At 43.0% G+C, this 25,677-nt stretch overlaps 2 protein-coding genes across 2 annotated transcripts in view; one reads left to right on the top strand and one right to left on the bottom strand.

The window, feature by feature from the left end:
• Positions 1-17,053, bottom strand: part of LOC138776963 (uncharacterized) — a 21,343-nt gene extending 4,290 nt beyond the window's left edge. Inside the window, exons 1-3 of the mRNA XM_069956213.1 lie at positions 17,044-17,053; positions 3,666-4,677; positions 2,388-2,916 (exon numbers count right to left, since the gene is read on the bottom strand). Coding sequence (XP_069812314.1) covers positions 2,388-2,916; positions 3,666-4,677; positions 17,044-17,053 — 1,551 coding nt within the window. The remainder of the gene's footprint in view (positions 1-2,387; positions 2,917-3,665; positions 4,678-17,043) is intronic.
• SQSTM1 (sequestosome 1) lies at positions 16,931-25,677 on the top strand. Its single transcript, XM_069969161.1, has 8 exons — positions 16,931-17,238; positions 21,032-21,127; positions 21,778-21,992; positions 22,091-22,250; positions 22,427-22,522; positions 23,943-24,166; positions 24,295-24,499; positions 24,619-25,677. Exons 1-8 carry the CDS (start codon positions 17,052-17,054, stop codon positions 24,771-24,773), a joined length of 1,338 nt encoding a protein of 445 aa, XP_069825262.1. The 5' UTR covers positions 16,931-17,051; the 3' UTR covers positions 24,774-25,677.

Genomic DNA, 25,677 nt, shown 5'->3' with positions numbered 1-25,677 from the left:
TCCTCCAAGGTTTCTCTCCCCTTCGTCCACTCTCTCTCCCTTCCTTTCCCTGCTGCTGTCGCTAAGGGTCCATTCTCCGCTTGAAGTTCCGCATGTCCCATTGATTCGATATGATGTCTCACGCACACTTGCTTGAAATTTGACGCTACTTTCATAGTGTAAACAGACCCTGTACTACCCCTTTAACCCCTTAACAACTGACGATACGACTTTTTGCCTTTGCAGAACTAATTTCAGTCAAAAAAAAAAAAATCTCAGTTTTACATTATTTAGTAAAATGATGGGTGCCTTTAAAAAGTACTATCAGTCGTTTAAAAAACAACAAGCCAAGCTCATATGGCTCTGTATGTGAAAAAATAAAAGCGTCATGGCTTTGTGAGGCGTTAAAATTTGCCAAACACTTTCTGATGGAGGGAGGGCTTAAAGAAGCACTCTTTTTTGTCTATCATGCCCACTTACCAATAATAACGCTTCAGTGCCATCTGTTTTATTTCTGCACAGCTGCATCCATACATTCTATTGCTGAAGCTGGGTCATGTGATCACTACCCTGACATCACAGTGTTTAAAGGGGTACTCCAGCGAAAAGCTTTTTTCCAGTAATTGAAACACATTACAAAGTTATATAAATTTGTAATATGCTTCAATCACCTATATGCCCCCCTTCCCTATCTTTCCCCCCCCCCCTCAACCTCCCACCAGGAAGTGAAGTAAACTCATTCTTACCTAATGACTGTTGAGGCTTTTCTGTGGCAGCCATTTTGTGACAATGACATCATCAAGAAGGAGGCGGGTCCAAGCCCTATTAAGCCAGCCTCCCTTTGTCATATGACACAGGTTGCTCAGCTCTGATTGCCTGAACAAGATTTAAACCATCTAACAGCTCTACAGAGTCAGTTAGACATCGCAGGAGACAAAGTGCATTGTGGGAAAGCCCAAACCAGGAAGTAAAGAAAAAATGAAGACACCAACTGGAGGTTCAGGGACCTGCAAACAGCGGGAAATTCAAGCGGAGACAGACTCCGTAGGGTTGGTAAGTGGGAAAACTATGTTTATGAATTATTTTTTTTTCTTTTTATCAGCGCCAGAGTACCCCTTTAATGTGTCAGAGGAGGTGATCTGTCCTGTGACTTGCTGCCACCGTTACAGACCGCCGAGTGTTCCTTTAAAGAGATTACAGAGGTCACAGAGGGATGGTCTTTAAGGGAATCTCCCATTGAGGCAGATTCCACGGCGGCCATGTATTATTACACTGTCAGAGACCACATCCCTCCGTGCTGTCTGATTGGACACCCCCTTTAAACCAGATCTTAGACATCCAATCTCTGTTGTTATCATTAAGGTAATAACAAATTCATGGAATCGGGGCCACGTCCTATAAAGCGATAACATTTATCTCCTTTGAAAGAAAGCGGAATGTTTTTGTATTTGGGAGAAAAATGAGTCTGATGATGACAACATATTACGGTTAATAGGCTCGGTTTTGTGCTCTTTATGGAATTCACAATATACTGAACTATATCTCAGTGCAGACATTTATTACTTCATTGAGGAACCATGAATCCTGGGCAATTAGGCAAGTGCTATAGAAAGAAAAATGGAAGTATGTCTGGCAGCAATGCATAAATAATGCCCTGACTGTATCTATACAGCAACATCATGGTTAAAAAAAAAGCCAAGTATAACTCACCCCACTACCTGCCTAGACAGATGCAACAACATGGTTTAGTGGAATTATAAAGTGTGACAGCGCCACCTAGTGTATGTGTCCATGTATCACCAGAAAAGTCACTGGGAGTGATGGTATCTGGTCTGCCAGGAGATGATGATCATCAGGGCCAGATTGGAAATTAGAACCAGCCCTTGGCCTGCGCACACAGCGCTCGCTTATATCCACAACTATCTGCTGACAATAATAAGACCTCTGACATTGTACACAGCTGTGTGCTAAGCATCGGGAAAGGGGAAGCATTCCTCTACAAGCTTTAGCTGCTCTCCATGTTATCAATCAGGAAACAAATGTGAGAGTATAAGAGATTCTGTACAGTGGATGACCCCCACTCTCTTATTGGTCTCTGTATAGCATTGCTTACCTGTCTGCCCCATGTGGTCTTATAGGGAACAAAACTACTTAGAAAATAAAAAAAACTATGCAACTTCTTGTTAGTTGTTAACCCCTTCAGGACCGGGCAAATTTTCGCTTTTGCGCTATGGTTTAAAAGACCATAACGCTTCCTTTTTTTTCCACCTAGAGACCCACATGAGCCCTAATTTTTTGCACCACTAATTGTACTTTCTAATGGCAGACTTACATTTTCCATAAAATATGCTGCAAAACTGGGAAAAAATAATTTGCCCAATAAAAATACAATTACATGGTGTTCCTACCATGGTATTTAGTTCCTGCTCGTATAGCAAAGATGGTACATGGTTATTCCCCTTCTTAGATGGTACCTGGCTATTCTTCTTCTTAGATGGTACTTGGCTATTCTCCTTCTTAGATGGTACCTGGCTATTCTCCTTCTTAGATGGTACCTGGCTATTGTTCTTCTTAGATGGTACCTGGCTATTCCCCTTCTTAGATGGTACCTGGCTATTGTTCTTCTTAGATGGTACCTGGCTATTCACCTTCTTAGATGGTACCTGGCTATTCTCCTTCTTAGATGGTACCTGGCTATTCACCTTCTTAGATGGTACCTGGCTATTCCCCTTCTTAGATGGTACCTGGCTATTTTCCTTCTTGGATGGTACCTGGCTATTCTCCTTCTTAGATGGTACCTGGCTATTCCCCTTCTTAGATGGTACCTGGCTATTCTCCTTCTTAGATGGTACTTGGCTTTTCTCCTTCTTAGATGGTAATTGGCTATTCCCCTTCTTAGATGGTACCTGGCTATTCTTCTTCTTAGATGGTACCTGGCTATTCCCCTTCTTATATGGTACCTGGCTATTCTTCTTCTTAGATGGTCCTGGCTATTCTCCTTCTTAGATGGTACCTGGCTATTCCCCTTCTTAGATGGTACCTGGCTATTCCCCTTCTTATATGGTACTTGGCTATTCCCCTTCTTATATGGTACTTGGCTATTCCCCTTCTTATATGGTACTTGGCTATTCCCCTTCTTATATGGTACTTGGCTATTCTCCTTCTTAGATGGTACTTGGCTATTCTCCTTCTTAGATGGTACCTGGCTATTCCCCTTCTTATATGGTACTTGACTATTCCCCTTCCTAGATGGTACCTGGCTTTTCTCCTTCTTAGATGGTACCTGGCTATTCTCCTTCTTAGATGGTCCTGGCTTTTCTCCTTCTTAGATGGTACTTGGCTATTCCCCTTCTTAGATGGTACCTGGCTATTCACCTTCTTAGATGGTACCTGGCTATTCTCCTTCTTAGATGGTACCTGGCTATTCTCCTTCTTAGATGGTACCTGGCTATTCTCCTTCTTAGATGGTCCTGGCTTTTCTCCTTCTTAGATGGTACTTGGCTATTCCCCTTCTTAGATGGTACTTGGCTATTCTTCTTCTTAGATGGTACCTGGTTATTCTCCTTCTTAGATGGTTCCTGGCTATTCTCCTTCTTAGATAGTACCTGGTTATTCCCCTTCTTAGATGGTACCTGGCTATTCCCCTTCTAATATGGTACTTGGCTATTCCCCTTCCTAGATGGTACCTGTCTTTTCTCCTTCTTAGATGGTACCTGGCTATTATCCTTCTTAGATGGTCCTGGCTTTTCTCCTTCTTAGATGGTACTTGGCTATTCCCCTTCTTAGATGGTACCTGGCTATTCACCTTCTTAGATGGTACCTGGCTATTCTCCTTCCTAGATGGTACCTGTCTTTTCCCCCTCCTAGATGGTACCTGTCTTTTCTCCTTCTTAGATGGTACCTGGCTATTCCCCTTCTTATATGGTACTTGGCTATTCCCCTGCTTAGATGGTACTTGGCTATTCCCCTTCTTAGATGGTACCTGGCTATTCTCCTTCTTAGATGGTACCTGGCTATTCTTCTTCTTAGATGGTACTTGGCTTTTCTCCTTCTTAGATGGTACTTGGCTTTTCTCCTTCTTAGATGGTACCTGGCTATTCTCCTTCTTAGATGGTACCTGGCTATTCTTCTTCTTAGATGGTACTTGGCTATTCTCCTTCTTAGATGGTACTTGGCTATTCTCCTTCTTAGATGGTACCTGGCTATTCCCCTTCTTAGATGGTACCTGGCTATTCCCCTTCTTATATAGTACTTGGCTATTCCCCTTCCTAGATGGTACCTGGCTTTTCTCCTTCTTAGATGGTACTTGGCTATTCTCCTTCTTAGATGGTACCTGGCTATTCTCCTTCTTATATGGTACTTGGCTATTCCCCTGCTTAGATGGTAATTGGCTATTCTCCTTCTTAGATGGTACTTGGCTATTCTCCTTCTTAGATGGTACCTGGCTATTCCCCTTCTTAGATGGTACTTGGCTATTCCCCTTCCTAGATGGTACCTGGCTATTCCCCTTCTTATATGGTACTTGGCTATTCTCCTTCTTAGATGGTACCTGGCTTTTCTCCTTCTTAGATGGTACCTGGCTTTTCTCCTTCTTAGATGGTACCTGGCTATTCTCCTTCTTAGATGGTACCTGGCTATTCTCCTTCTTAGATGGTACCTGGCTATTCTCCTTCTTAGATGGTCCTGGCTTTTCTCCTTCTAAGATGGTACGTGGCTATTCTCCTTCTTAGATGGTACCTGGCTATTCCCCTTCTTAGATGGTACTTGGCTATTCCCCTTCCTAGATGGTACCTGGCTATTCCCCTTCTTATATGGTACTTGGCTATTCTCCTTCTTAGATGGTACCTGGCTTTTCTCCTTCTGAGATGGTACCTGGCTATTCTCCTTCTTAGATGCTACTTGGCTTTTCTCCTTCTTATATGGTACTTGGCTTTTCTCCTTCTGAGATGGTACCTGGCTATTCTCCTTCTTAGATGGTACTTGGCTATTCTCCTTCTTAGATGGTACCTGGCTAGTCTCCTTCTTAGATGGTACCTGGCTTTTCTCCTTCTTAGATGGTACTTGGCTTTTCTCCTTCTAAGATGGTACCTGGCTATTCCCCTTCTTAGATGGTCCTGGCTATTCTCCTTCTTAGATGGTCCTGGCTTTTCTCCTTCTTAGATGGTACCTGGCTATTCTCCTTCTTAGATGGTCCTGGCTTTTCTCCTTCTAAGATGGTACCTGGCTATTCTCCTTCTTAGATGGTCCTGGCTTTTCTCCTTCTAAGATGGTACCTGGCTATTCTCCTTCTTAGATGGTACTTGGCTATTCTCCGTCTTTTTTAGACATTGGGGGGGGGGGGGCAGCATGAAAGTAGAGATTTGGTGGTGTATATTTAACATGTCGTATTCTCTTACGCAATGCAATATACATATGTCTATGTCCTATGCTCTGCTGAATATGAATGTTCCAGGGATGTCCAGGACTAACCAATAATTTGCTCATTTTCTTTTCTTAGCGGCTAAAATAGTTATTGCAATTTCTTAAAAAACCAACAATTCCTATAGAACTAGTGAGATGCAAATTAAACTGGATAATGGTCAATGATCATCTTCATTCTATTTTGAATGATAAGGAAGAAACATTTCAGAAGGGGTCCCTGGATTTAAAGGAGAAGTCTGGCGATTTATAAAATCTGGCACCCGACAGGGGCAGGGGGGAAATTGCTTACCACTACGGACTTACATCTCCATGTACCCACAGTGAGCGGCAGGACTGGCCTAAGGACCCCTGCAGGGCTCCAGGATCTCCAGCGCTGATATGTCACAATGCGGTTGATGGACTGGCTGCTCAGCCAATCAGTGACTGGGGTGGGACACCTCTCCTGTCACTGATTGGCTGAGCGGCTAGTTCATTAGCCGGGACAGGCCTTTTCCCCCAATTCTTGACATCATCAACACTGCCTTCTGCTGGGGGTACCAAGGCCAGTCCCACTGCTCACCGCAGGCACAGGGAGAGGTAAGTATGTAATCAATTTCCCCCCAACCCCTGCTGGCTGCCAGATTTTATAAATCGCCTAAGGCTAGGTTCACACTGCGTTTTTGCAATTTGTTTTTTTTAAAAAATGGATGAAAAACTAAAGAAAAAAAACGGATGCATTTGTGTGCATCCGTTTTGATCCGTTTTTCCATTGACTTTGTAAAAAAAAACGGATCCGTTTTTTTTGAAGGACACAAAAGTAGCGTGTTTTTTCCATCTGTTTTTTGCAAAAAAACGGATTGCAAAAACGCAGTGTGAACCTAGCCTGACTTATCCTTTAACGCCGGCTTCATAGGTGGCTGATGGAAGGAAGATTCCTTTGTTGAGGGGATGGACAGGGCAAAAACCCCCCTTTTTTTTCCTTTTCTTTCTTTGTTCTTTCTTCACCCTTTCCTCTTTCTTTTCTTTCTCTTTTCTTGATGGTATTTGCACTCAGTTTATACAGGGTTTAGATTCTGCTGGTGTTATGCTCAGTAGATATGAATATCTATATTAGTGTGGTCATGGGTGGGGGACGTCTACAAGTAAGGTATAGGGTATGGCTAGGTTATGTAGGTGTCTTGTGATATGCTATTTGTATGTATGCATGTTATTATGTATGTATGTATAGCAGGCCTAAATGTTCGGCCTAATTTCCCAGTTTTCTTGATTTATGTTCAAAAAGCAATAAAAAAATAATGTAAACCAAATTAATACGCCAAGAATAATATAGTCTTTACAAGGCTTGATGGACACATTTTCTTTATTTGCTTCCTGGGTGCCATAAATGTACGCCATATTTTTTTTATTGTTAAAAAAAAAGTTAAAACGTTACCCTTCTTTTCTTAGTTTTGTTGTACAGCTACATTTATGCAAGAAATTGAAAAGGTGGAGGTGTAGCGCCATCCCATGGCTTCAATAAGGCATCTAAAGACGTCTTTATTTACAGATCTGACATCCTCTGTAATGTAAAAAGTATCTGCAGCCTTCAGCTGCCCTCTAGTGGACAAATCGTGTATAACAGCTTAACCCTTGTGACTACTTCTGTTCTAGGAGCTATTCGTAGGTCATGGTAATTTCATGTTCTTGTTCCCTGCAGTTTCTGTGAAATCACTGTAAAAACAATGAGCGTGACCTCATTGTGTGAACAGATCTTTATTCTGATCAGCATAACATTGCACATAGCGTGGTTATCTCAGTTTAGCTTGGGTGGTATAACAATGAGAAGGTGAAAGCATACAGAAAATACCGGAATGACCCAAACAGGCTGTGCATGTGAGCTGACTGCCGAGATGAATGAACGACAAACAAAGCATTTTATTTCTCCTGTTTTTATTAAAATTTCAGATTTCAATCTCAAATTACCTGTTTTTAGGCTATGTTCACACAATGCCTTTTTTTTTACTGCTGTTTTGTTGCTGTTTTTATTGGACGGCGGTCATTTTGGCTCCAAAACGCGGCCATTTTCTGCAAGTAACGGCTGTAATTTGCATTAAACAGTCATCCAAAAAATGGGACGAAAAACAGCCAAAAAAACATAGCCTTAAAGTGAATCTGTCAGCTGAACTTTTGGGTTTAGACTGCTGTTAGATAGCTGTTCAAGGAGACACATGGTACCTTTCATATATCCAGCTGTGCTTCCAGAATGTAGAAAAATGCTTTAATTCCCTAGTGCAAAGTGTCAAAGAGGCTTTCCAAAGGCTCTTAAAGTGCTGAGGGCTGTGATCCCTCCTCACTCCCCCTCCCATCCCTATCCCTGCTTGACTGACAGTCAGCCAAGCAAGGACAGGACTGGGCGAGGAAGCGAGGAGGTCATGACTATCCCCACAGCCAGGTCTGGGAAACACACAGGAGGAAAATTATCGAGGGATGTGCCTGGTACAGACCAGAAAAAAGTCGAATATTTTTACAACTTTTTCCAGTTTGCACCAAGTTTTTGAAGTGGGCAGGAAGGGGCATGGCTTTGGGCCAAAAAGGCATGACTGGGCAACCCCCACAGTATTTTGCTGGTTTATTTTAGTTTCTTAATCAGTCTTTTGACCCAAACCCAGGGGTGGATTAACACGGAAAGGGAATTCTAAAGGAATGACTTAAGTAGGCACTCCAGCGACAATGGCATTTCACCCTCCCAGTATAAGGGTGATGAGGGTAAAGGGCTGCCCTGCTCCCCCTCCTTACCAGGTGCTCTGTTTACCTGATATTTTGCTACTTCTGTGCTCCCTGCGGCTCCTTAGTGTTACTAAACCATTCCCACTGGGGTTTGTGGATGGACCAGAAGTCACTCTTCTAGTGTAAGTCTATGAGCAGCTCATACACTTACATGGGGAAAGTTATTTCTAGTTCACCTAGAAAGCGATATGTGAATCGGTACTGTAGCGGGGTCAGAAGCAGGCAGTGTTCAGAGAAACGGAGCATCCGGTAAGTGGCAGAAGCAGGGAAGACATTGGCTCCGGAGTGCCACTTTAAACTTTTGTCACGCTGAATCCACTTCTGCCCTTGGCTCATAGACCGCAGTGTAACACATCCTCAAGGAACTGTGTATGTGCAGAGGGCAACTCGTTTACTGCTGTGACCATAGGGCCAGTGAATGGAGGCAGTGTGCTGGGAGCTGTAGTACTTGTGGTCACCAATATATTACTTCAGTGTTTGGTACTTCTGACCCTTTGGACGCTCTCCTGGTTGATATGGCAGTTTAAAAAAATGGCGCACCCTGTGTAATGTGTGGATGGCACTTGGGGTGTTTGTGGTGTTCAAGCTGCAAAGATGTAGCTAGACACAGGTGTAATAAAAGAAATTAACAGATCTTTTATTGGCAGTAGAAATTCCTCTCATGCTTTTGTAAGGACAGTCTTTGTATACAGTAGTGCAGTATAGGGAGGTACCCTTTTCAAGCTGTAGTGCAGTGGTGTATGGGTGATATTGGGAAGACAGCCTTGGTACTGATGTACAGAAAAACTTGAGATGCTCCTTTAAAGTGATCTTCACTGGTTGGCTCCCAACAGGTGAATTGTATAAGTATAAAGCTCTCACAAAGCTTGAGCTACAGTTCCCTATCACAGAATGCAGGTCACTACAGAGACTTGACATAAAAGCCACCAAAAAAGCCAACCTGCTGATATCTCCTAGCAGCCACGTAACTTATATTTCAGGCGCTGGCCTCCTTTTCTTTCTCGGTCCCGCTGCTTTCGATAACTTTAATCAACAAGAAATACTGTGTTTTCCTAAAAATAAGATGCCTTCCTAAAATAAGACACCCCATCTACCCTACCAACTAGCCTAAAGTGAGGCAACCTCCCCGAAAATAAGGCACCCCTACTCTAAACTAGGGCACCCTCTGAATGTAAGGCTGCCTGTTGCCACCCTCGGCCACCCAGGACTTACCTAATACCCTTGTGGACCTTCCCAGCCGGAGCCACATACTGGTCCATGGCCCCCACGTCCTCCACACCTCCCGCCGCACGCTTGACGCATGCTGACGCCTGTCCCGCTGCACGTTTCTCGCACATCCCGCCGGCATGTACTGCTGCTGATGCCCTCTAGGTCCCATGCTCCTGCTTCAGCAAGGATGTGAGTATTCCAGGGAAGTGCGAGGGGGGGATGTCTTATTTGGTCGACCACCATACAACAACAAGTATGAAGCTCTCCCAAAGCTTGAGCTACAGTTCCCTATCACAGAATACAGGTCAGTACAGAGACTTGACATAAAAGCCACCAAGTCTTACCCCCTGTCTGAAGTCTGTGTATGAATCGGGAAAGCAAAGAGACCCTTAAAGCCCTTTAAGAGAAACTATTAATAGGTTCTTCCAACGAACCTGCTGATATCTCCCAGCAGCCGCGTAATTTGTCTTTCTGTCTCTGGTTTTCTTTATGTAACAAAAACGAAAATAAGACGCCCTCCTAAAATATGACACCCCAACATAGTAACTCTCGAAAGCACAAGCTACTGCACATGTACCCCATAACCACGCAACATCAGCCTACGCTTCCCATCAACACTTAAACACTCAGCTGTTATATATATATACTATATTAGGAAGTAAACCCCATCTAGCACAGAGTTATTTTTTTGTCATGCTGTATATATTATATACCGGAGGACACTGTTATATTAGCCCATATAAGTGACAAGCACAATGGCAAATAAAGTTTTATGAAGCTTTGCAGACCTGGCTCTATCCCAGAAGCCTTTGTCAGGATTTAGAGGGTTTCCATGACATTCTGTTTCCTTGGTAACAGGAGAACGCTGTGGAAAACCGTTGGGAAGGTAGCTTAAACAGCAAGTAAAGTTCTACACAACAAAAATGCCAAGGCCTGGTCTTCTTACAGGCCCAGGAAGATTGATGGGCTCCTATTCCCAGGGTGAGGAGGGTTTCAGCTAGGCACAACAACAATTGTTAGAGATGACTGCATCCGAAAACAACTTTAGGAGATGTATTGTCATTCACTGTGGTCAATCTGTTCCTCTGTAATGTTTGTGAACACTTATTTTATGAGAAGTAGAAACCAGAAAGATCACCTCAGCTGCTCCCCCTAGTGTTGCCACCAGGACGTAGCTGCCATTTACACAGCCTAGGGGTAGTGGTCAGCACCATGAGTGCTATTGGTTCCAGGGAGAAAGCTAGTTTTGAAAGAACACCCATATTCCTTATGTCTCCAGTAACAGGAACGTTAGGTCTGACTCATACTTCTTTAGTTTCATATTTTTGACCTTGATTATATACAAAAGTAAAGGAAAGCAGTGGTGATGGGCTAGAACATGGTGGCAGAGCTCATCTGCAGTTCTTCGGGTTCAGTCTGTCCTATAAGGTCTTTCACAAGTGATATAATTATAGTGAGTGCATCAGGTCTTCTTTGTATGGGATATCCTCAAATCATGACCTGTTAGGTGGACTTGAAGACGGGAGTTGAGAAACACTTGTCACTTGTCCCTTTCTTCTGACCGACCCGCCTCCAGTGCTTCACCTCCGGACCCAGTAGCCGTGATTAGAACGGTATTGTACATGGGAACCAGGCCGCGGTTCAAAAAAAGTACAGCGGCATTGGCTTCCCAGCGCCGCCGCCGTTTATTCATGGGAAAACTGATGGTACATTTGCTTTAATGAAGAGAGGAAGACATACACACCTCTCAATAATATTTATTCTCACTAAGAGAGGCTAGACTGAAATCCCTTTCACTAGCGAGGTTTAGCTCTTGACTCCCCACAGGAGAGACTTGTGTAGAGGAAGTCCAACAGCATCCAGGAGTATAAAATTTTATTTGGTAACCAAGTCTAAATAAATACTTTTCGACCCCTGCTGGGGTCTTTGTCAAGTATATGTATATATGAAGTATATAACTATATGTGACAAAGACCTGAGCAGGGGTCGACACGTTGTATTTATGTAGACTTGGTTACCAAATAAAATTTTTAATACTCTTAGATGCTGTTGGATTTCCTCTACACAAGATTCGCATACCCACGTAGGGATCGTGGGTGTACCAGCGCACATCCATCCACTATTGGCAAATCAAGGGACTATCTGTGCTGCCGAACCCTCTTTCTTCTCCATCCCCCACAGGAGAGAGTCTAAACGCCAACTGACTACACTTACAATTCTACTCAGTAGAGAGAGCAGACCAGGGCAAGTTACTCAATCATACCGAATACATTACAATATTAGGCTATGTTCACACACACAGTATTTTTGCTCAGTATTTTGCAATCAAAACCAAGAGAGGATTGAAAACACAGAAAGGCTATGTTCACACACTGTTGAAATTCAGTGGATGTCTGTAATTTAATAATTGAAAATGTAGGAAATGTCCATAGAAAACCTCTCCTGCTCTCCAAACTGGAAAAAAAAAACTACTTCATGCAGGGCATACAACAGCTGATAAGTACTGGAAGACTTGAGATTTATTAGTAGAAGTAAATTACAAATCTCTGGCACTTTCTGGCACCAGTTGATTTGAAAGGGAAAAAAAATATAGTAAACAACCCGTTTAAAGGGGTCATGGTACGGAAGAAGAACAGGATGACTACTGTAAGACTTGATAGTGCCACTGGTGGCAAAACGGTATAGGTGAGTATACATGAATTTTATTTTCAGCGAACAGGGAGGAATATAACAAAAATGTATGTTTCTAGAAAACCCCTTTAATACTGAATGTTGATACTAGCAACTGTGTTCAGTCTGTGCATACATATACCCCATTTACATGCTCACTAATACGTGTATGGAATAGAATGGAAGTAATATGGAATTCTCTTTTCAGAACCTTTAATGTAGATTACTTGTAAAAAAAAAAATGGTAACTATTATTAAAAAAAAAAAAAAAAAATCTAGTAAATATTACAGTTGTTGCTTTAGGAACATTTATGGCAACAACACAAAGCAGAATCCTATGTGAAGATATCAAACTAGGTCACAAGAATAGAGGGACACCTCCTCGTGACATGTTCTCGTCTGATGAAAGCGGCCGTAACCAATCCAGACGAGGACGAGGAGTGAGATAATAGACCTGAGACCAGGAAGCAGCCTGTGCTTATGACTCATAGTCACCTGCCTGGTCCCTGTACACACTGTAGGGCAGGCATGCTGTCTGCTTACATCGCCCGTAGGAATCATTAGATAAGGGACATGTGCAAACTATTAGATCATGTAAGTGAGGCCTAGCATGACTCAGGTGATCTACCTAGTGCGGCCTACAGTGACTTCACACTTTATGGCGTCATAAATGTAGGTACAATCTATGTAGTGTTGATAGCAAAAACCTACACACGGACACTATCTAGGAATATGTACTATTTCAGTAAGATACCACACTTTATGAAATAACCCAATATATACAGTCTTATCTGTATTTTCAGGACCTTTTTGGTAGACTTATAACTTCCAACATAGTTTGTTTGTTTTTTTTTCTTTCAATTTTAAATGTGCCGTATGGCATTAATGTTAGTTTTATTTTATGGGCTGGTAGAATAATATTGGAGAATATTATTCTTCACAAATAAGACCCACCTGGAATATAAGCCCTAGCTTGACTTTGCAGGGTTTTTGGGGTAGGCCTTAAAGAGGATGTACCATCAAGTACATCCTCTTTAATTTGACCCACAGATAGAACGGCGCCGTCACGGGGAAGCCGGTGCCACGATCCGTTTTTTGAACCGCGGCCCGTTCTATGCACGGGTATCGGGCCGGGGCTGAAGCACAGGAGGCGGGCCGGCCTGCCCCCAGTGGGAGGGAATTCCCTCCCCTCTATGACGCGGTCTCCATTACAATCAATGGAGCTGCGTCATACAGGGGTGGTGGATTCCGCCCACTGGGGGCAGGCCGGCCCGCCTCCTGTGCTTCAGCCCCGACCCGATACCCGTGCATAGAACGGGCCGCAATTCAAAAAACGGACCACGGCACCGGCTTCCCCGTGAAGGCACCGTTCTATCTGTGGGTCAAATTAAAGAGGATGTACCTGATGGTACATCCTTTTTAAATATAAGCTCTACTCTAAAAAGAAAAAGCAACTCCATGAAGTACAAGAACAGAATCCAGCATAATGTGTGATTGATTTTCATGGAAAAAAATAACACCTACTCCAAAAATGTATATAAATGGACAGCGGGGATAATACATGTTTGATACACTGTCAATTTTGCACGTTTTCCCACCTACAAAGAATAGGGAGGTCTATAATTTTATTGTTGGTACACTTTACCAGTCAACACAATCAATCACACTCCAACTTCTCCACCATAGTCAAGACCAAAGAGACTAAGGATACCAGAGACAAAACTCTAGACATGCACGAGGCTGGGATGGGCTACAGGACAATAGGAGAACTATTGGCGCAATTATTAGACAGTGGAAGAAACATAAGATGACTTTCAATCTGCCATGTCGATCATGCCAAGATCTGGACGATTCTGGAAAAGGACAAGAATGAGTCCAGAACAACACAGGAGGACCTGGTCAATGACCTGAGAAGAGATGGGACCACAGTCTTAAAGATTACCATTAGTAACACACTATGCCATCACAGATTAAAATCCTGCAGGGCATGCAAGGTCCCCCTGCTCACACCAGGTCCAGGTCCATTTGAAGTTCACCAATGACCATTTGGACAATCCAGAGGCAGCATGGGAGAAGGCCATATGGTCAGATGAGACCAAAATAGAACTTTCTGGAATCAACTCCACTCGCTGAGCTGGGGGAAGGAGAAGAATGAATTCAACCCCAAGAACAAAGTCCTAACCTTAAAGCATGTGGGTGGAAACTTCATACTTTGGGGGTGCTTTTCTACAGGGGGGACAGGACGACTGCAACATATTAAAGGGAGAATGGATGGGGCCATGTATCGTAAGATGGTGCCCAACAACCTCCTTCCCTCAGTAGGAGCATTGAGGATGGCTTGTTGCTGGGTCTTCCAGCATGACAATGACCTGAAACACACAGCCAGGGCAACTAAGGAGCGGGTCTGTAAGAAGCATTTCAAGGTCCTGGCAAAATTTAAAGTGGAAAAAAAAAACTATGTTGGAAGTTATATGTCTGCCAAAAACGTCCTGAAAATACAGAAGATGCTGTATATATTGAGGAATTGCTTGGTATCTTACTATAATAGTTTACACTGAACCAGGTGGCTACCAGACGTGCCTAGACAACAGTTCAGCCTAATAAGTATGGGGTTCCAAAGCAGATGGATTGCATACTGTATTGGTAGAAAAGGCTTAAAGGGGTTGTCCAGGAAATATTCATACTTATTCATGCTGCGTCGGACATGTTAGTATTGTATACTTACCTGATGTAAGTAGAACTGTAATGACGGCCATTACTTATAATAACTGTAAATGGCTCTTTAACCTGGTGCTGGCCTAGATATTATAAACACGTACTGCCCATAACATTGTCATGAATACGGCCTCCATGTTTCCGTGGCCGTCACTGACTATTATTAGGCCGCCTGTCAGGAGTAAATCTCGGCTGCATGACTCAGCAGTGGTGCTGCATGTCACATATAGCGGGCTGCACTAATCACACTAGGCCAGAGCTGTGCAGCTAATGATCATGGGAGACAGTCACATGATTCTGACAGGAGCAGTGGGGCCCCTTCAAGGGGGTTCTCGCCTCTTTGGCTCCGAACTACCGATTCATCCCTTAGGGCTGTAAAGAAATGACGTAGTGTCAGGTGAGAACTGCGGCCTTACATGACTAGGCACTGTCACATTATATTTATATTACATCATAAGGCTGTATCACCCACTGGGCACTATACCTGTTCAAAAAATATTCACTTAAAGGGATTTTTCAGTTTAATTAAAACTTTAAGGGGGGGGGGGGGTTCACATAGAGGACTCCTTGTGTGAGCCCATTTGGTCTGTAATATAAAAATGACAGAATTAACCCCTTAACCACCTTTGATATAGTAACTGCAGCAGTTAAAGGGATATTCCTATTTTGCAAAAGTTCTCTTCTGAAGTCTGACAGAGATAAAAGGTGTACTAGATAGACCCTGATAGATCACTGATAAAAGGTGTACTAGATAGACCCTGATAGATCACTGATAAAAGGTGTACTAGATAGACCCTGATAGATCACTGATAAAAGGTGTACTAGATAGACCCTGATAGATCACTGATAAAAGGTGTACTAGATAGACCCTGATAGATCACTGATAAAAGGTGTACTAGATAGACCCTGATAGATCACTGATGAAAGGTGTACTAGATAAAAGGTGTACTAGATAAAAGGTGTACTAGATAGACCCTGATAGATCACTGATGAAAGGTGTACTAGATAAAAGGTGTACTAGATAGACCCTGATAGATCACTGATAAAAGGTTTACTAGATAGACCCAACCCGCAGGGTAAGTGAGCATCAATCTGCTAGGTATAAATAGATGGACGCGTTTTGGCATGATGCAACCATGGCACCAACTTTAATTATTTGCTCGCAGGTCACAATTTGTCAGCATTGACCGCAAAGCAAGTCTCGTGTGACTGTGACCTCCTTGAGACCACTGAGCGAATTCGCAATTTTTTTTAGCCAAATCACAACGTGATAAGGTCACATGACATCGAGCCGCTAAACTATTGTGGTCACGCGACCAAGGATCTGTTGTCATTGCTTGGCCTAAAAACTGATATGAAATGGAATAAAGTCATACGTATGTGGTGCAATGAAGACATCAACATACAGCGCCACCCAGGGTTAAATAAAAATTAATAATAAAAATTAATTTTATATATATATATATATATATATATATATATATATATATATATATATACACATACATATTTATATATATATATATTCTCAACATAACACATAAAATAAAAATTGTATACTTTGTATTTATAAGTAACTCCGCATACAACAAGCCCTCATACAGATCTGTATAAAATAAATGTATAATATATATATATATATATATTTATTTATTTATTTATTTTTTTCTCAACATAACATATAAAGTAAAAATTGCAAAAAATTTTAAATGTATTTTATGTATGTATAATCTGTATAAAAAATATTAAAAAAAAAAATAAAAAAAAATCTTAAAATGCGACAATGAAAACTGATTAACAAAAACCTGCCAGGTCATTGAGGCCCAGAATAATCATTCCCTCTGCATCCAATGCCCTTTGTTTCCATTACACAAGGAGCAGCTATTATAACTCTAGAAATTCCACAGTTTTCTAGAACTTCTTACGTCTCTCACTCACCCCCCTCTTCTGGGAACCCCCCTTTGTTTTGCTAGCTCATCATGACATCACAAAATCGTTCCATAACCCTGAAGAGGCGTGGTTTACCGAGCTGTCGATCGAGAGTAGGCGTGACTAAGGAACTGTTGCGCTAACACTAAGTGGGCGTGGCTTTTAGCAGATGTGGGCGTGTCTGACTGACAGGTAGGCGGAGCTGAGCGCCATCAGCTGGTGGGTGGGGAATTTCCTGCGCTCGTGTTTATATACATGAGGCAGCGGCCGCTGGGGCACAGTCACAGGACGTGGACGAGCACAGGAGACGCGTACACACAGCACTGACTATTCCTACTGCGACATCACCCGGAGGAGAGAGAAGCGCATACTCACCAGCCGCCATGCCGGTCACAGTCAAGGCTTACCTGTTGGGCAAAGATGAGAGCCACAGGGAGATCCGGCGCTTCACCCTCCAGCTGGGCAAGGGCAAGTCTGCCACCCAGAGCTCCGACTGTGAGCTGCTCACCAACAAGGTGACTGAGGTCTTCCAAGGCCTGAGAGGGGGCTCCTTCCAGATGTTCTACAGAGGTGAGTACCCCCTGCCCTATATCATGCCCAGCCAGCAGGTGGCACCATCCCAAGCACTGCCACTCCCTTGTATGCAAGGAACAGAAAAACATTGGCATCTACCCAGTGCCAGCTATTATATATATATTAATTGTGTGTGTGTATATATATATATATATATATATATATATATATATATATATATATATATATATGTCACAGCCTCCAGTGCCCCAGGCTGGGTGGCAGTGCCCACTTACTCCTGACCCTGGCAGTCATTGCCTTATGTTGATGCCCTCCCACTAATGATTTCCGGGCTGTTACAAAACAACAGCTACAACTACGTAGCATACTGGGAGTTGTAGTTTTGCAGCAGTTGGGGAGCACTGCTTTAGGGCAGGGATGGGGAACCTTCGGCCCTCCAGCTGTTGCAAAACTACAATTCCCATCATGCCTGGACAGCCAAAGCTTTAGCATGATGGGAATTGTAGTTTTGCAACAGCTGGAGGGCCGAAGGTTCCCCATCCCTGCCTTATGCTGCGTTTACACGGAACGATTATCGTCTGAATATTCGCAATAACGATCGCATTTGAGCGATAATCGTTCCGTGTAAACACCGCAAACGATCAAGCGAGAAATCGTTCATTTCGATCTTTCAACATGTTCTCAAATCGTCGTTCGTCGTTCGCTAAAAATTCGCAGATCGCTTCGTGTAAACAGTCTTTCACAGATTCACCCTATGTGAAAGATGGGCTTAAGCGAACTTAAAATTGATCGCAATAACGATTATTCTTATGGATTTTCTAACGATTTATTGGTCTAGACGCTGATCGTTGCTTCAAAATCGTTAAACGATCGTTTGGGCGAATTATCGCTCCGTGGAAACGCAGCATAAGGGTCCTATTACACGGAGCGATTTTTAACGATAAACGATCGCAAGCGAGATTGTTTATCGTTAACCTGAAATCGTTCACCGTATTACACAGAACGATGGTCGTTAGTTACGATAGTTATTACGATTGTTTACTTCATCTGATCCCAGCAAAACAATGAACAATGTGCGATTACACTGAACGATTAGCGAACAAATGTGGAATTACAGCGAACGATTAACGATAATTTTAGGTTCAGATCTAAATCATCGACATACGAACGACTTTTCCATCGTTGCCTGTAATTACACAGAACGATTATCGTTTAAATTCGAACGATTTTTCACATGATAATATTCCCGTGTAATAGGGCCCTTAGAGGCTGGAGGCCTTCTGAGCATGCTGGGAGTTGTAGTTTTGCAGCAGTTGGGGAGCACTACCTTAGAGGCTGGGTTGTTAGAAGGCATGCTGGGAGTTGTAGTTCGGAAACAGCTGGACGCCACCGCACAGACATAGTCAACAAGTGGATGTTTAATCCTATTTTTCCTTAGACAAACAAAGACACTGAGTGCGACCTGCAGAGGAATGTGCCCTTTGTCATTGTTATGTGGTTTGGTAGAACAGCGGTAGGAGGAACTGCTAGGGTAAAGGTTACATGGAAGAGCGGCTGTGGGGGAGGGATGCTCTTAAAGGTATAGTCCACCCATAAAATTATACAGAATTTCTTTTTTCTAGTATAGTTTTTATAGCTTAAAACTCTGAAGCGGGAGGAACCCGTTTTTTTTTTTTTTTTTTTTTTAAATGATGCTGCCGCACAAACCATGGTGGTGGTCCCCCGGAGGCTTCTACCTGCCGCACAAACCATGGGGGTGGTCCCCCGGAGGCTTCTACCTGCCGCACAAACCATGGTGGTGGTCCCCCGGAGGCTTCTACCTGCCGCACAAACCATGGTGGTGGTCCCCCGGAGGCTTCTACCTGCCGCACAAACCATGGGGGTGGTCCCCCGGAGGCTTCTACCTGCCGCACAAACCATGGTGGTGGTCCCCCGGAGGCTTCTACCTGCCGCACAAACCATGGGGGTGGTCCCCCGGAGGCTTCTACCTGCCGCACAAACCATGGGGGTGGTCCCCCGGAGGCTTCTACCTGCCGCACAAACCATGGGGGTGGTCCCCCGAGGCTTCTACCTGCCGCACAAACCGGCTGATCGTTGTCTTTTATTACATGAGACGATTAACGCCTGGCGATATCGGCCGATAATTGTTTTGTGTAATAGGGCCTTAATAGATTCCACCACCACCATATCCATATCCAAACAAAGAGAGATCTATCAGTCAGGAACACTGACAGAAAAAAAAAAAAAAGAAGATATTAGGCCTTTGACCCTATGACAACACTTCCTGCTATTTTTCTCCCCCAAGGCCACTGATATTATGTACTCTCTCTAGACGCTGAAGATGTTAAAGAGCAAGATCACATATAGTGACATGTAGATGGTTGGTGAGATCTACCTAAGAAAAGGCTACACAGCAACAGCAAATGACATCTAAATTGTGTGACCAAAATCTTGGTGTGATTTGTTAGGGTCCATTTACACAGAAAGATTATCTGACAGATTGTTTTCCAAAGATTTAAAGCCAAAGCCAGAAATGGATTTGAAAAGAGAAGATATCTCAGTCTTTCCTTTATGACCTGATCTCTGTTTATAGTCTGTTTCTGGCTTTGGCTTCAAATCTTTGGCAGATAATATGTCAGATAATCTTTCTGTGTAAATGGACCCTTATGCTGCCTTTACACAGACAGATTTATCTGACAGATTTTGGAAGCCAAAGCCAGTAATGGATTTGAAAAGAGGATAGATCCCAGTCTTTCCTTTATGACCTGTTTACAGTCTGTTCCTGGTTTGGGCTTCAAAGATCTGTCAGATAAATCTGTCTGTGTAAACACACCATTACACATTACAGTTGCAGTTTGACTGTTAAAGGGATTATCCAGGATTATAAAATATAGCAGCTCTCTTCTAAAAACAGCACCACCCCTGTTCTCAGGTTGTGTATGGTATGACAACTTGGCTCCATTTACTTCAATGGAGCTGAGCTGCAATACCACACACAAACTGAGGACAACAGTGGTGCTGTTTCTGTAGGAAAGCAGCTATGATTTTCAAATATTTTTTATGACCAAAGTGATTTTTTTTCTGTAATTAATCCTCTTTCCATGTCTCTAACCTGTGATTCAGTACAGCTGGGAGTTGTAGTTCTACAGCTAGAAAGCCACAAGTTAGATAACTCTGCTGAGAGTCAGAGAAGCTAAACCCCTGGGGTAGGGAACCTTGGCTCTACAGCTGTTGCAAAACTACAACTCCCATCATGCCTGGACAGCCAAAGCTTTAGCTTTGGCTGTCCAGGCATGATGGGAGTTGTAGTTTTGCACCAGCTGGACAGCCAAGGTTCCCTACCCCTTGCGCTACATGTTTGGAGTCCCCCCTTAGCTTTGCTTCCAGTAAGCAGCAATGTATAATAGGAATATAAATAAATCTGTTATTATAGTCTGGTATGACTATGTGACAGTAGTACCAGTGGGGGAGATGGTGTAAAGTGAAACAGGCTCAGTTGCCCCTAGCAACCAATCAGATTCCACCTTTCATTTTCCAAAGAGTCTGTGAGGAATGAAAAGTGGAATCTGATTGGTTGCTAGGGGCAACTGAGCCAGTTTCACTTTCCACCATGTTTGATAAATCTCCCCCAATGTGTGTAGAACAGTGTTGTCACCAGTCAGCCGCATCAGTTGTTGCTAGGCAACTTTTTAAAATGTTTAAATATATTTCAAGATTCTATTCTAAATAATTTCCCCTCTAACTGTAAATATTATTATATAATGATACAATTGTCTGGTGCTTCCTCTATAATCACTAACAGCATTTAACCATTTCTTTCCTTTTCCAGATGAAGAAGGAGATCTTGTCGCCTTCTCCACTGATGAAGAACTGAACATGGGGCTGGACATGATCAATGACGGGGTTTTCCGTCTGTACATTAAAGGTATGTCTTGTCTTCTGTATAAAATGGTTTATATTATTAATGGTTATTTCTGGGTGAAATATTTAAAGGGACTCTGTCAGCAGGTTTATGGTGTCCTATCTCAGGGTAGCATAAACTAGTGACAGAGAAGCTGAACAGAATGTTGTATCACTTACATTGTTCTGTGCAGCTGATCCAGAGATATCCTCCTGAATAACATGGACAATAAGTAGTCCTCTCCATTATGTGCATGAGCCCTGTAGTCCTGGATATTTATGAGAAGCAGAAAACTCAGCCCACCAGTGTATAAGCAGTCAACTGTCAATCAGCAGCTGGAGGGCAGGAGGAGGGGTGTGGCAAGAATCCTATTCTCCTGCATACTAGGAGAACGGCTGAACAAAACGATGTAAGTAATACACCGATCTGTTCAGCATTTCTGTCACTAGTTTATGCTGCCCTCATTTAAGGCGGCATAAACCTGGTGACAGATTCCCTTTAACTTCTCTACGGGCGTGTACACAAAACCTTACAACAGATCTGTGTTGTATGGATCTGTATGCAATGACGCATCTTGCTTAGTCACTTATAATCGATCATTGACTTATTGTTTCTTTAGACTTTAGACTTCTGCTTTGTTCTTCTTCTCATTACATTTATTATTTTATTCCCAGAAAAGAGAGAATGTAAGCGGGAACACCGCGCCCATTGTGGATCAGAGAACGGCCAGAACGTGGTGCACCCCAATGTGACCTGTGACGGTTGTGAAGGTCCTGTGGTGGGGAATAGGTACAAGTGCCTGATCTGCCCTGACTATGACCTGTGCAGCACCTGTGAGGGTAAAGGGATCCACAAGGAGCACAACATGATCATGTTCCCGACTCCCATTGTAAGAGAAATTCTCAAAACGTATAAACTTCTTGTTGTTTATAGATCATTACCATTACTTGTTTGTGCTATAATGGGATCATGTGTTCTTCTCTCCAGGCCTTTCCTCATGGTCGCTGGCTCCGCAAGCTGCGCCATGGAGGACCACCATTTCCATGGATGCATGGTTGGGGGTTCCCAGGGAGAGGACATCCCTGTCACAACGCTCAGCCGCCACAAGGATGCACTGGGCCAACTTGTCAACCCACTGCCCCGGAAGGTAAATGGGATCTTATTTTAGCTTAGTCTATGCTGTCTATTTCTTAGGACTTAGGCCTTAGTAGCCGCCATGGGTCATCGTTCTAGGTGGCAGTAACAGAAAGATTGATTCCTACATTTCTAAACTTTGCCCTAAGATCTTAAATGTGGGACATTTTTTTTTTTCTGCAACCATAGGTGAATCTGGAAATCCCTCCCAGCCTTCCAGTGATCCAAACGTTGCCTTCCTGCAGAATGTCGGAGAGAGTGTGGCAGCCATGCTAAGCCCTCTGGGTAGGTTCCATGCTCTTAAGGTGGCTGTACACCTTCAGAATCTGTCAGCTAAATGTTGTTTCCCCTGACTCCCCTATACACATGTATGTTGCTCAGATGAGGGTGCATGTGCTCTAAATTGAAGGGGGGAATAAGCCACTTTTGTGTTCTCTAGCAGTGTCCTGAATTTCAGCAAACCAGCATTTTTATTCCTTAAAGGAAAAGTCCAGTGAAAATTTATATTAAAGTATTGTATTGCCCCCCAAAAGTTATACAAATCACCAGTATACGCTAATTATGGGAAATGCTTATAAAGTGTTTTTTTCCCTGCACTTACTGCTGCATAAAGGCTTCACTTTGTGGATAACATGGTGATGTCACTTCCTGGATAACATGATGATGTCACTATCTGGATAACATGGTGATGTCACTATCTGGATAACATGGTGAAGTCACTTCCTGGATAAAATGGTGATGTCACGACCTGACTCCCAGAGCTGTGCGGGCTGTGCCTGCTGGAGAGGATGATGGCAGAGGGATGCTCAGTGTCCCTCCAGTGCCCTGTGTCCCTCAGTGTCCCCCTGCCATCATCCTCTCCAGCAGCCACAGCCCGCACAGCTCTGGGAGTCAGGTCGTGACATCACCATGTTATCCAGGAAGTGACATCATTATGTTATCCAGGAAGTGAAGCCTTGGTGCAGTAGTAAGTGCAGGGAAAAAAGCACTTTATAAGCATTTCCCGTAATAAGTGTATATAGGTAATTTGTATAACTTTTGTGGGGGGCAATACAATACTTTAATAAAAATTTTCACCGGACTTTAAGAACAAATGTCGGCTAAACATCTGATACACACTTGATAGGTGGTCGGTCTCAATAAAATCAGTAAGCTGAGTTGACGAATAGTTTAATGTGTATAACAACTTACTTTGCTTTCTGTTAGCTCATGTATGACCTAACAAGGCAAATAAATTATCAATATGCCACTCAAAGGGGGTTATCTGGGGATCAGAAGTGTAACAGATGCCTGGGGCTGGTTTAAAATTTAAATGAAGGTATACTCACCATGCCCCTGATCCCTCGGTTCCTTATAATGTGTAGGAACTCCTGAAGGAACTCCCCTGTTCAGCCAATCACTGACTGAGATGGTACACTGTGACGACCAGTGATTGGTTAGCAGGGCAGTTCTTGTGGATAAAGCTTCATCAAGGACCAGGAAGTAACTGAGAGGGACTGGGGGTATTGGAGTGGTAGCTGTGAAGGATTAAGGGAAGTGAGTATACCTTCTTTTTAATTTTCCATCATGCTCAATCAGTTGTAATAAAAAAAAAATGTCTTCTTTTTCTGTGTTTAGGTGATGCACACTGCCAGTGCTTATCTTGGGTTATGTTATTCCATGAAATAATTGTGTAGGCCCTCCTAACACTTTATTATGATTGCAGGAATTGATGTGGACATCGATGTGGAACATGGTGGGAAGCGCAGTAAGGTTTCAACTCCACAGGCTGGTTCTGAAGCTAAAGACTCCCAACCAAGCAGCACATCCTCTACCCAGAAACCCCAGAGCGGCAACACATGCGAAGAGGAAAATGCTCCTATGGACACAGACAACATAGCTAAACAGATGGAAGACGTACACTTAAACTCAAACACACAGCCGGCCAGTGTGAGTACCATGACTTCTCTATGGAAGTGATAATGATAGGTGCCACCTCCCAATGCTTCTAGTGAGAGATGGCACATGTACATTGTATATGAGCGAAATAAGTCATAGGAATTTTATATTCATTTCAGGATAAGGGTGAACACAGTGGCGGCTCTTCAGGGGGTGATGATGACTGGACTCACGTGTCACCTAAAGAAGTAGACCCGTCCAGTGGTGAGCTTCAGTCCCTTCATCTTCTGGATACAGATGTCCCGAGTCCCCTAGACCCATCCAGACCTCCACACGCACCCACAGGTCTAAGAGAAGCCGCCCTCTATCCACATCTCCCAGCAGGTAACTTGACATATATGTATAGCTGTAACATCATATCTCACATATACTCATGTGACCCCCAAACCTCCCCCTGGTGAAAAGTCGTAGTAACTAATGTGTCTTGTTGGTTCCTCTTACAGAAGCCGATCCGCGTCTCATTGAGACCCTGTCACAGATGCTGTCCATGGGCTTCACAGATGAAGGTGGCTGGCTCACTCGTCTCCTGCAAGCCAAGCAGTACGACATAGACTCAGCCCTGGACACCATGCAGTCTGTGCGGCATGTTCCTCGCTAATAAATGCGCCGCATTGTGCTCTTACTATAACTTTGCCTTCCATATATTCCTCTGCATTACTAGTTGATGAATTAACACTGCGGGAAACCTCTTCTATATGACCAAATGTCCTAAAATATTATAAAATACAATTATTGTGCCGTTCATTTTATGGTCTGTTAACTTTATAGTCATTGTGGTGTGTTCTGTAAAGATCACGTGATACAAATAAACCAAAAACTTTTACATCAGTTACTTGTCACAGCGTCAATTGATTGAGTGTAGAACTAAAAGTCCCAGGAGTTACTGGCAGCATATGATATAGTTTTAGAATAGGCATTACAATGGCAGGACAACTGTCAGGAGTCAGATAGCCTTTTATATAAACTGACATTGATCATTTACTCTTAGGTTATGTTCAGTTTATCATCCTATAATGCTGAACCAGATGAAGGCAAAGTATGGTAGAAGCTAATTGTCAATAAAAAAATTATTTTTTAATCTGATCACCAAACCTTCTCCACAGTCGAGTGACCTGCAATATTTTACCTCCAGACACCATAGGGAGTTCACCATGGCAGAGTTTTATAGTCTCACTGCTCTTACAGTAAAGAATCTCCTTCTGTGTCAATACAGAAAACTTCTTTTCTTGCAAAACTACAATTCCCATCATGCTTGGACAGGCATGATGGGAAATGTAGTTTTGCAACAATAGAGAATTTTCTTTTATTATAGATACAGCACTGGGTATAATAGATCATGGGATCACTGCCCCTGCCTACACATACGGTAATTATTAGGACACTAGGCCATTGTTCTTTCTAAACTAACCATAGCTTTGAGTAGGTTGTTTTCTGTTGGTGTCAGAGTAATTTCTGTATTCCTGCATAGTAAACAGACAATCCGTTATTTTTAATTATTATTA

This window comes from Dendropsophus ebraccatus, chromosome 1 (genome assembly GCF_027789765.1).
Source record: "Dendropsophus ebraccatus isolate aDenEbr1 chromosome 1, aDenEbr1.pat, whole genome shotgun sequence".
NCBI lineage: Eukaryota > Metazoa > Chordata > Amphibia > Anura > Hylidae > Dendropsophus > Dendropsophus ebraccatus.
The sequence above is the reverse complement of the archived record's forward strand: the minus strand, read 5'-3'. Positions and strand labels throughout refer to the sequence as shown.